A 12,991-nucleotide genomic window follows, 5' to 3' on the forward strand; every position below is an offset into this window, starting at 1 on the left:
ATATTTTCATTCAGCAATGTTAAGATGAAAAGTGACAGTAAATACTAATAATGTTACAAAAGAAATAACATTTCAAATAAATGCTGTTCTTTCTAATTATTAAAAAAATCCTTTAAAAAATGTATCTACACTGTCAGCAACAACATTGATAATAATAATACATGTTTCTTTAGCATATTTGTATGATTTCTGAATGATCGTGTGACACTGAAATCTGGAGTAATGGCTGCTGAAAATTTGCATTTGCCATTACAGAAATATATTTACTTTCAAAATATTTTAAATAGCTTTTTAAATTGCAACAATATAAATCACATTATTAATGTTTTACTGTATTTGTAATCAAATAAACACAGCCTTTGTGAGAATAAAATACTTCTTTAAAAATAAATCTTACCGACCCCAAACATTTGGATGGTAGTGTACGTACATATATAAATTATGAAAAAGCTGCATTACCTTTTTCGCTCACAGACTCACTCTCGATCTCCACGTCCTCACAGCTGGTGTACTCCGGTGTAGTGGCCAGTTCCTCCTCTGAGCTGCTCAGGGACACCTGCCTCATTTTGCCGCCCCTCTTGGTCTTGTGAGGTTTGGGCGGCGGTGGCCTAACGGACTCCGATTGGTCGGAACTGAGCGAGTCGTTCCGCAACATGCTCTCCATCTTTTCTCGTTTACTCTTCCTTACGGCCGAGACAGGATCCAGGTGCTGCTGCCTGTGGAGGGAATCCACGCCGGGTGGACTGTGGTTGGACCTCCAGTGGGTGTGTCCGGAACCCGGTGAGTAGGGGGGACCCCGCAGGGGCCCCAAGGGCTCCTCCATCTCTGTGTATGCCAGGGAGACGTCGCTGTGTCGCCGTTCATGCCTGAATCGCGAAACCTCCGCGTGCATGCGCATCTGCTCCTCGTAAGGTTGGGGTTTGACTGGGTAGCGGGCCAGGTTAGGGTCACTGCGGTAACGGTTCTGGTACTCCTCCTGCCGCTGCCGCTGAAGCTCGTGCTCGCTGAGGGGCGGGCCATCGGGCAGGAAGCCGGGTTCGGGTGGATACTCTTCCTGAGAGTGCCAGCCGCCCCGTCGAGCGCGGTATACACTCCGTGCTACCTCCGCGTCCTCGTAGGAGCGGCCATAGCCTTCCCGCCACTGGCGGTCTCCGGCCCCGTAGTCAGACGGCGATCGTGGCATGCCGCCCTCCCCTGGGGCATACTGCGAACGCTCCGCCTTTTCCTCCCTTTGGTCGTATTTTTGGTTTGGATCCCTGGTTGCTGATGGGCTTCTTTTCCTGTCAAATAAAAGAGTAAAGCCATGAACACCGAGAAATACTTCTTTGCTATATGAATGGCAGACACATTTCAGAACACAACAACAAATAAAATCGACCTCAGGGCTTTTTACACTTGTAATGCTTAATTGTGGGTCATTCAAAATCCTGGTATCTTGTTTAACATTTCTAACTTCTCATACTGTACTTCACCCAAAAATTAACATTGTCATTTGATTTTCATACCCTTAAAAGGGTAGTTCAACCAAAAAATGAAAATTCTGTTATTAATTACTCATCATTACACCCTCATTTCGTTCCAAATCCGTAAGACTTTATTTATCTTCGGAACACAATTTAGGATATTTTTGATGAAATCCGAGAGCTTTCTGATCCTCCATAGACAGCAAGGGTCCTACCACGATCAAGGCACAGAAAGGTAGTAAGGTCATGGTTAAAATAGTCCATGTGGCATCAGGGGTTCAACCGTAATTTTAAGAAGCTACAAGAATACTTTTTGTGAGCAAAAAAAACAAAAATAATGACTTTATTCAACCATTTCTTCTTGTCTGTGTCAGTCTCCGCCACACATTCGCAAGAGTAACACGCATGCATGTGGTGCTACTGTCACAGTATTCTCATAGCTTCATGAATTTAAGGTTGAACCACAGACTACTTATTACTACCTTTCTGGGCCTTGAATGTGGTGATTGCGATGTTGCTTATGGAGGATCAGAAAGACTCGGATTTCATCAAAAATATCTTAATTTGTGTTCCAAAGATGAACAAAGTTCTTACGGCTTAGAATGACATGAGGCTGAGTAACTAATGACAGATTTTTAATTTCTGGAGGAACAGTTGCTGGTAGCCATTGACTATCATAGCTACCAGCAAATATTGGGTTCCAAACATTCTTCAAAATATCTTCTTTCTTTTGTGTCCACAAAGGTATAGAAGAACATGAAGATGAGTAAATTACAAATTTTTTATTTTTGGGTGAACTATCCTTTTAACAATTAATCCTGGTTATTCATTTGCTGACGTTTCACACTGTACATTCCTAAACCAGTGTCACTGATTGGACGATTTGACCTTGATTTGACATTACATAAAAAACCTTTACATAAAGGCTCTAGCCTGCACATCCTCGTATTATATGTTGCCAACTGTACTTCAAGACTTTCCTGAGTGGACTTTATGGGTTTATCATTTCTATTAATTTTTATTTCAGTTTAAGTTATATCAAGTTTAACTAAAACCAGCTTTTTTTAAGAGCAGGGTCAACAAATTTTCTACATTTCAAAAACTAATAACCCAGTAAACATTTTCCAAAAAACATACCTAAAGTAGTAGTTATTTATTTTTATTGCCATGTCAGCATCTAAGGCTGTCTTCATGGCAAAAACTTGTTTTGGAGTTGGGATTTTCCAACGAGTTGGAATAATACAAGACTTACAAAGCGGGGTCATGCAGAACATGCATAGAGTTGGGTCTTCAACTTTAAGCAATAAGGCAAATCTTATTGTGCATAAATGAATGAATGGTCTACAATTTCTAGTATTAAAAAAAAAAGTTTGTCTTCAATTTTTTTAATCCACTTTTAAGACCACCACAAATTTTCAATATTCAATATCCAAATCCTGATGGACAAAATCAAGACCCATCCTACATTTTTTTCCTAGTTCAGTGTACCGCTTCTTGTAATACTTTGGATTGCATGATAAAAAATAGTTTGTAAACAAGCTTTCATATTGGCATTAAAGTCATTACATAGACTTCAAACTATTAACAATATTCAATCTTTCAAAAACAGCATCAAAACCCTGTAACAAATGTAAACGTGTCATCTGACGCCAGACAAAGCAACAACATCTAACTGTTCACTGCAATTTCTTTTAAAAACAAGCAACATCTCATTTTAAAACTCGTGCTGTTTTTACAAAAATAACCTGCCGCTAATGTGGTTACAACAGTGCTGGCTGTACGTGTCGGAAAAGACAAATGAGACCAGTGTCCCCGGCATATGAGTTTCATCTTCAGAGGGAATAAGAGGCTTTGGCTCATGGGAAGCCCAGAGAGATGCTGGAGGAAAAACTGTATCTTTATTGAAGGGTAAAGTTAAGAGCCATCCACTGCTCCCCTATCTGTGTGTTTCAGATCTCTGTCCATAAGACTTCACAGCACACTAACACATATACATGTACACTAACAAGGGAACATCTGTGGTCTAACAATTAACCATCTAATCTACAAAAATGTATTACACACACCTTCTGCCACAACAAGAGCTTCCATTCTACGAAACAGTATCATAAATGAGAAATCTTTTATTTCTAATTGCTTCTCCTACACAACAGTACATGACATGTTTTCTAGAGTTGAAAAAGAGATCTCAACATGTCCATTCTTTAATGTCTGCAAAAGTCCAATACAAAAAGTACCCAACTTTCACATCAAATTATTCTGAAAACAAACATGAGCAAAAATTTCAATATGATCTAAAACATTTATCGTCACAATCTTTTGAAAACAAACAGTCTGAGCAAAGTCACAACATGAACTCAAAAGTGTATCAAATTCTTCTCAAATCGTCAGAAAAACATTTCTCGTCAAATTCTTAAATTTATTAATCCGAGCTAAATCTCAATATAACCATTTCTCATCAAATTCTTCTCAAATCAATTAAACTTAGCAAAGTCTCAATATGAATTTAAACAGTTTTCATTAAATTCTTATTCAGCTATCTGTTATTCTGCAGGGTGCTGTGGTCAGTAGTGTGCTGTTCAAGGGTCTGGAGCGATCTTTTTGAGTGTGTAATAATACTGACTGATTAATGATCGTCTCAGCCGCGTTACTATGGCCGCCGTGTTCCTGTTGCATTATTCAACAGCAGCCTGACAGTCATGCACCATTCACAAATCCAGTGCATCTCAATGATACTAAAAGAACACTGATATATTGCTGATATAACATTGATACTGTCCTATACTACACAACCAAAAATATACTTTCCTTTTATTTGAGAAGTACTTATGTTTAGAGCATAGCTGAAGTATGTTACTTGAAATGTACAACATCTTTATTACTCAATTTGCCTTCCATTCACTCATTTTATTCATCACTTCTATGAACACACACAAACACACAACTGGCAGGCCAATGCCTTTCATCACACACCAGTTTATGAAATAAACTGCACTAGATGCTCATTTAATCGCTAACGCCACCTGCTCCATCCTAAAGCACTGATAGCACAGCTGAGCAGAGCGTCTGTGTTTAGTATGCAGGTGGACAGACACAGGTCACATATCACACAGCGTTATTCCTATCTGCACACTAACCTACTGCAGTTTTTTTTTTTTTTTTTTTTTTTTTTATCCCTAGCATGATTAGCACTGCAGCTAACCAGCAGTGTCTCTTCCGGTGTGTGAAAGCTGTGCAGATACAGAAAGAGAGGGTTAGAGAAAGTGTCACTGCGAACTGACCCACTTACATGAGATTTTTAACCATGTTAGCTGTAGTTTATTGTGTAATACTGGGACAAAGCTCTGCACACACATTTCTCAAAGACAGATTATCCAGCACGCTAACACAGTCTAGTCAACATGCAACCACACTTCACTGCAATAAAAACACTCTTAAATATAGCATTTTCTGTTAAGGCAAGTCAAAGCCTACTACACAGAAAGAAAAAAACCTATATAGTCTATGGCTTCCCCTTTAAAAAGTACTGTGGTGGTACTTTGGTACGTAGATTAGCACTATATAGAGTATCATACACTCATATGGTACTTCTGTATATGAACGATGACCATCATTAGAATTAGAGTCTGTTAGTTCAATTCATTTCAGTGAATCATATCAAATGGCAATGCTTCAGTTAATCGTTTCAGATAATCTCTGATTAAATGATCCAACGTCACAAAACGTTCTTGTAGAGAAACAGAACATCCTGTGTGGTATTATCCAATTATGATTTTATATTAAAATGCAAAATAGTAAAATATATGCAGATACATAATGCAGATTGTGAATAATGTAAAAAATGTAAATAAATAAAATTTTCTTTCTTTCATTTTTAATACCATGGTTTTTGGGTACATTTTTTTTTATATATCTTATATATATATAAATGTATTCGCAATATAAATCTCCTCTGCTCACCAAGCCTGCATTTAATTGATCCAAAGTACAGCAAAAACAGTAAAATTTTGAAATATTTTTAGAATAACTGTTTTCCATTTAAAAATATTTTAAAATGTAATTTATTCCTGTAATTTTTATTTATTTATTTATTTAGTTTTTTCAATTTATTCAGTGTTTATTATTGCATTTATTAATTGGTAAATTTTATATCAATTGAATACTATCTATATATTTTAAACAACAATGTTCGGGTTCAAAATATACATGCTGATTTTCAGTCCAGGTCATCAACAGCTACTTGAGTACTGATGATTGATTTATCTGAGTAGGCAAAATGATCAAAATCCCCATCCCTAAATGATGGAAAACTATTTTAAGCCATTTCAGATGAAATACATAAAAATAACACCTAAGGCCTTAATATGGTGTGAAAGCAAAAGAACTTGAGTGTCCATAATGAGCAAGAGTGTGAGAAAGATGCAATCAACACAAAATTACGGCCTTCGGGTTCCCGGCTCTAAACGAAAGAAAACTGAGAATTGTTATACGTACCTTCAACTGTCAGCCACAACCTTACTTAAATGAGGCCACATAAACTGATACTACAAAAATCCACAAATTCAGTCCACTAATAGCATTAGAATCCTCTTGTTGTTTTTACACAAATCAAATCTTCCCTCACTGACAGTTGTGTAAATCCCAGATAACATTGACTAAAATGTGTTGAAGAATTTCACAAATGCCCTTCTCTCAGATGTGAGTGATATCACAGCGCCCACTAACTTATAAGCAGCCGCAAGGCATGCTGGGGTCCAGAGCCCAAGTAGCGGATGACCTGTGAGCAGAGGTGGAGATGTTTCTCTGGGACAGGGGCAGCATTACATGCTTCAGCTCGCCGCTGATTGGTGGACATTCTGCTAGAGGATTTTTATTTAATCTGGTGTAACTGTGTGCCAGGACAAAACAGCACTCTCTAACCAAACAAATCACCAATTTGTGCTTTTCCCCCCTCACCCTGATTTTTTTTTTTTTTAAGACGAGGATGATTATCTTTGTAAATCTAATTCAGTCTGCTTTGCAAAAGAATAAATTGGAACATGTAATAGCTTTAGACAAACACAGCACAAACATGTCCAGAAAATGTCAACATCCAAACAAAAACTACCCTGAAAGTCTTTATGTTTATGGCCACACTGAACGATATCAAAAACAGAGCTCTACTCCACTTAAGCCTTTCTAAGCTGAAGCAAACTACTGTGAATACAGTTATGGTTCTCCACAGTAATACCATACACTGTAATCATGTACTAAAGGGATATTAAAGGGATACTCCACCCCAAAATGAACATTTTGTCATTAATCACTTACCCCCATGGCGTTCCAAACCCGTAAAAGCTCCGTTCGTCTTCGGAACACAATTTAAGATATTTTGGATGAAAACCGGGAGGCCTGTGACTGTTCCATAGACTTCCAAGTAAAATAACAGTGTCAAGGTTCATAAAAGGTATGAAAGTCGTCGTCAGAATACTCCATCTGCCATCAGACGTGCAATCTGGGTTATATGAAGTGACGAGAACACTTTTTGTAAGCGAAGAAAACAAAAAATAACGACTCTATTCAACAATTCCTTAGTCAACGGTCTCCTCTGTGTCTCTCTATTTCTTTGCTTACAAAAAGTATTCCCGTCGCTTCATATAACCCAGATTGCACGTCTGATGGCAGATGAAGTATTCTGACGACGACTTTCATACCTTTTATGGACCTTGACAGTGTTACATATAATACTGTGTTATCTTTTTTGATGATCTGAAACATTAAAGTCTGACAAACATGCAAAAAAAGAAATCAGGAAGGGGGCCAACACTTTTTCACACCACTGTGTATATATATATATATATATATATATATATATATATATATATATATATATATATATATATATATATATATATATGTAAATCATATAAAATATAAAAAATAAAATGAAATAAAATAAAATAAATGTATCAGAGAACCACAGTATTATGATCAAAACTTTGGTATTTTTATGATTGGACTTCAATAAAATAAATATATGTAATATATATAAAATAGTGTAAATACAAATAAAAATAAAATGCATCTAAAAACCATGGTATTATTTTCTATAAAATAAAACAAAACAAAAAAACAAAATAAGTAAAGTTAATTTAATTAATTTTACAAAATAATAAAATGGTATACTACCATAACAGGTAAACATGTATGTGAAAGAATACCATAGTATAACTCCACAAGATAGGCCTGTATAATAATACATATAATATTCAACCAGCAGAACAGTTGGTAGAACACTGGCACTCATGCCCAGCACACTGTGAATTGTTTCAGAACAGGCAGACACAGGAGGTAGCACAGCACTGCGTCCCGCCTGTGAACGTCATTAACACCCCCCTCCAAACACGATGCAGACAGCCATGTGTTCCTGCCACATTTACCCCATATCCTTTCAAACAGCAGCATTCAGGCCAAGCAGGCCTGCTCTCGCGAAGCTCTAGCAGAGTCTAAAATAGGCCAAACCCCTGAAGAATAAAGCAGGAGAATCAGTGCAGGCTGGGGAACGCCTCTTTCCTTCCACGGCTCACCAACAAGACACTTTCACACACACACAACAGAAGACAAACCTGAAATAAAACATGTTTAATATGCCTATATACATTGAAGCCCCTTTGAGTTGGTTTAAGAAATACGGTTCTTTTCTTTGCTGATGCATTTCCTAAAGCAGGAAGTTAAAATAACCAATAATTAGTTATAGTTACACCACACTTGATAGCTTATAGAAAATAGACATAAGCAATTATGACACTTGCAAAATGACAATTAATAGATGGAGAAATAAAATAACTGGATTTTCATTTAATGGGATTGATGTGATTTTTAAGTCAACATGAAACAGCACTAGAAATTCATTTGACTTCAGTAAATTGCCAATTCTGAGGGAAACAATAATAAAATAATGTACATAAAAACATTTGGTATTTTTTATATAATTTGATAATATTATTAAATATTAAAATAAAATGTTTTAAAATAAAATAAAATGCTATGAAATAAAATAGAATAAAATAAAATGTACCTAAAACCATGGTATTATAAAAGTAGGATTTAAATAAAATAAAATAATATAATAATAACAAAATAAAATAAAATGCATAGTATTATCATTATAGGACTTCAATAAAATGAGCAATTATGACACATGAACAATGGCTGAAGTAGTAGAATAACTGGATTTCCATTTTTAATTGGGATTTACAGTATGTAAAAGATCAACATGAAACATCATTAGCAATTAATTTTACTTCAGTCATTTGACATTTCTGAGGGAAACAATGTAGGGAAGGGGTTGATTTATTATTATTTTTGATTAATTTAACCAGAATGACCAGAATGGAATTTACATTTACATTTAAATTTATTCATTTTGCAGATGCTTTTATCCAAAGCGACTTAAAGTGCATTCAGGCTAAACATTTTTTATAAAAAAAATTTTATCAGTATGTGTGTTCCCTGGGAATTGAACCCATGACCTTTTGCGCTGCTAACACAATGCTTTACCACTGAGCCACAGGAACAGTGTGGGAGTTGTGATATCAACAGAAAATTTAAGTTTCAAAGGTTAAAAAAGTCAACTGCATGAAAAATTATCAAGACAAACTTTTCTTTTATTTTGCATATAATATAGTGCACTGATGAATAAATCTTTCAAAAAGAGGCCAGGAATGTGCATTAAGAAAATAATAGTGTCCATTTTTCCCATGTTGACCCCTGCCACACTGTCTGTCTGTGGCTATTGCCTGATTATTGAAACACACAAATATTAAAGCAGAAATGTGTGGCACTGCACAACGAACACCCTAAAGCATGGTAATGCTTCAAACAAAGTGTGTAATTATGCATATTGGAGTCAACTGGAGAGGCCTGGACAGATCAGCCCAAACACATTTTACAGGAAACTGCAGTCGACAAGCTGAGCAATCAACACCAGAGGCCTGCAATTAACATCCTGCGCTGCTCGTTGGGCCCAGGAGGAAATAAACAGGTTTGGAAGTGAAGTGTGACAAACTCGAGCCACATCAGAGCATGTCAGTCCCCATAAAGAGCCATCAAAGAGCTCAGAGCTCACACACAAACATAAAGAGACAGACAGATAGACAGAAAGCAGCAGGGATGCTGCCCTCAAATCCTACTGGAAAGCTCCAACTGATTGTGGTGTGAATGCGTTGGGTTTCATATTTCTTTTATACTTGGGTCATAGATGAGACGTCCCAAATTGTCAAAATATTGGTGAAATAATTTTCCATTGTCATTCAGCGCAACATACATTTATGTAATTCGACAACTTATTTATTCTGACCTGTACTCATTAACCTATATAAACAAAAAAGTGATCATACTAAATAATATTATAATTCAAATGATCGATGGTACCCCTTTAGCGTAATTTTTCGACATGCAGGGTCCTCCATTGCTTTAAATAAGAAACCCTTGGCGTCAGTATAGAATACATGACACTGTTTACACATTTATGAGCACGTAACCCAACCCCTGCCCCTAAACCTACCATTTGTCAATAAATCACTTAACAGGCAGATGCAACTACAGTCATAATTTATTCAAAAAGTATAAATATTCAAAGTCTTCCGAGGCAATACGATTGATTTGTGAGAGGAACAGACCGATCGCCGTCTCCGTCCGCCATAAGTCTCATCCTGTGTGCTGCAGTGTGTGTGCCTGTAGAAGCTTTACGTCAGCCTTGGTTGTGAAATGCTATTGGCTCTTGTGTGTCTCGTGACCGATTGCGTCATGCTACCCGAGTATCTTTTTGAATGAGATGTGAGCGTGTTAACGGAACCGGATCATTTTCAGCAATTAAAACCTTACATTTTACTCTCTTCTTCGCATAAAGACATTGTATGGCTTCAGAAGACTTGGGATGCAACACAACTTGTTTTTAATGCTTTATACTGCTTTTTTATGGTCAGGTTTTGCAATAAATACCTGTGACTGTGCTTATATTTGCCTGTTACTTGTTTTATGGCACTTTTCCACTGCATGGTACGGCACAGTACGGTTCACTTTTGGGGTGTTTTCCACTGGGTACAGTACCTGGTACCTGGTGCTTTATTTAGTACCACCTCGGCTGATCACGGATTGGCCGTGGAGTATCGTCACTACCTCCATCACTGAACTTGCGACACAAACACAAAAGAACCGCTAGATTTAAATCAGCACAGCCAGCGAAGGATCGAACATAACTGTTTTGAACGAGCGCACCTTTTTTAACAACCAAAAAGTTTTGTTGTCTGTTGCGGAAGTACAGACGTTCCTCTTGTTGATAGCAGAGGAGCGGATCCAGTGAGAGCTTGATGGGGCAAAGCAGAATGAAAACATTTTTTTTATTAGGAGTAGTGGCAGTAGAGGGGGCGCAACTATAATGGCATGTGAATAATACCGCCAACTCTAAAGAAATACTAAAATGCAGTGGAAACTCAAACCGCACCGAGCCGTGCCAAGCCGAGTCATACCACGCAGTGGAAAAGCACCACAATATTGTTCATAACATAAGTGGGTAGGTTAAGGGTAGGGGTGGGGTAAGGTGCACCAATGAAAGTATAATTTTATATAAAATTTTTTCTTTTCTTTTTTTTTACACATGCATGCAAACCAATAAATTGAGACGAACAACTGAAAACAATGTAGGACCCTGCACGTCGAAAAGTGACGCCAAGGGGTCCTGACTAACTGTCAATATGTGAGGAGTTCGGAGTGAGAACATGTTGCATATTCCAGATTTTCAAATAGTTGTAATATTTCAATTTCAAAAAATTTACCCTTATGACTGGTTTTGTGGTCCAGGGTCACAAATGCCTGACAATATTTTTTTTTGTATATAAAATATTGCTACAATGAATGACATTTTAGTGGATGTCTTAAAACGTATAGTTAAAATAAAATGAAAGAGGACACATTCTGAAGTATGTGGGGGGGGGGGGGGGGTTAATAAATTAAGCTGTATTAAACTTTTATTGTTTCAGCACAAGAAAACACCTATTACAACTGAAACCCAAACAATGTGCATAAGTCTAACTCATGCTTTATCAATGCATTTTTACCATTCTCATTATCATGTGTCACACAATTGTGTCATAATCAAATCATTTCTTTTAGAATTTTTATATAGCTTTATTGCTGATATTATAAATTAAACTAATTGTATGGCCAATATTTACATTTAAATCTTGGTATGACCAATATCATAAATATACAGTATTTGAAAGGTTTAAAGAAAATCTAAAACAGCCTATACAAACCGGGGCTTTCTTGGCATTGTTCTTTAGTGGATGAAGCATTTTCTGTGGGAATATGAGTACAGTTATGAGCATGAGAGAGACTGAATGAGAGAGGGTTCATTTTTATAAATGAACACTCAGGAAAGCTAACATTTGAGTTACTCCTATCTGAAACCATCTGAGCTTCAGGACAGCGTTTCCCTTCAGTTATGAAAAATAACACATACACACCTCACGGTGTGTCTGCTAACTATGAATTTTTCATTGCAGTGTGCAAGTGGTGTTTGAGCTGAATGACAGCCGCAGTCATACAGCAGACAGATGTTCAGCTGTGGAGACTGTGGAGGGAGACATAAAAAACCAGCGGCGAATTAAAACTAACATCAATCATCTAACCTCAAAAACTACACTGAGGAACAACACAACACATCCTCCTCACTCATAGTTGATATTACTTTGTCTAATAAGCAGTGCATTGTATTGTGTTGAAGGAAAGGTTCATAAATTTAACGACATTATCTGTCTCTTAACAGATGTCTTTTTTTATAGAGAACGAGAATAGATTGGAAGTTGAAGTTTCCGTTGTGTAAAATATATTTTATTGAACATATAGCACAGTATTTAATATTTAAGATTCCATTTTTAAATATAAGTTAACTACATTAGTAATGATGACCTATCAATAAAAATACTTCTAAAACATTTATTAAACTTAATGTTAATCTCAACATTTATTACATTATTAAATACATTATTAAAATCAAAAGTTGTGTTTTTTAATATTAGTTAATGTACTGTGAACTAACATGAACATTTTTATTAACTAACTAACTAAGGTTAATAACTACTGTAAAAAATGTATTGCTCATCATTTGTTCATGCTAGTTAATAAATTGACAAATGTTAACGAATGAGACCTTATTGTAGTGTTTCCAATTATTTTTAATATGAAAAGAGCTCAGGTGAACAATTTTGAGCAATGACCCAAAAGAAACAATCAATTGAATTGACACATAAATTTACATCAACAGGGGAAAAAAAATAAAATAAATCAAACTCAGCAACTTTAAAATATCTATGAATATATTAAAGGGGTCATCGGATGGCCATTTTCCACAAGTTGGTATGATTCTTTAGGGTCTTTATGAAAAGTCTAGAACATACTTTGGTTAAATTTCTCAAATTTCTGAAAAAAAAAAAAAAAAAAAAAAAAAAAAAATTTACCCTACCAAAAACAGCTATGTTTTCAGCAAA

The 12,991-nt window shown here is 36.1% G+C and overlaps 1 protein-coding gene across 20 annotated transcripts in view; it reads right to left on the minus strand.

The window, feature by feature from the left end:
- The window catches only part of LOC109088439 (regulating synaptic membrane exocytosis protein 2-like), a 150,735-nt gene that overhangs the window by 83,095 nt on the left and 54,649 nt on the right, over positions 1–12,991 (minus strand). For all 20 annotated transcript variants that reach the window (XM_042741618.1, XM_042741615.1, XM_042741604.1 and 17 more), the window contains one exon: positions 460–1,280. In XM_042741618.1, coding sequence (XP_042597552.1) covers positions 460–1,280 — 821 coding nt within the window. The remainder of the gene's footprint in view (positions 1–459; positions 1,281–12,991) is intronic.

This window comes from Cyprinus carpio, chromosome B16 (genome assembly GCF_018340385.1).
Source record: "Cyprinus carpio isolate SPL01 chromosome B16, ASM1834038v1, whole genome shotgun sequence".
Lineage (NCBI taxonomy): Eukaryota > Metazoa > Chordata > Actinopteri > Cypriniformes > Cyprinidae > Cyprinus > Cyprinus carpio.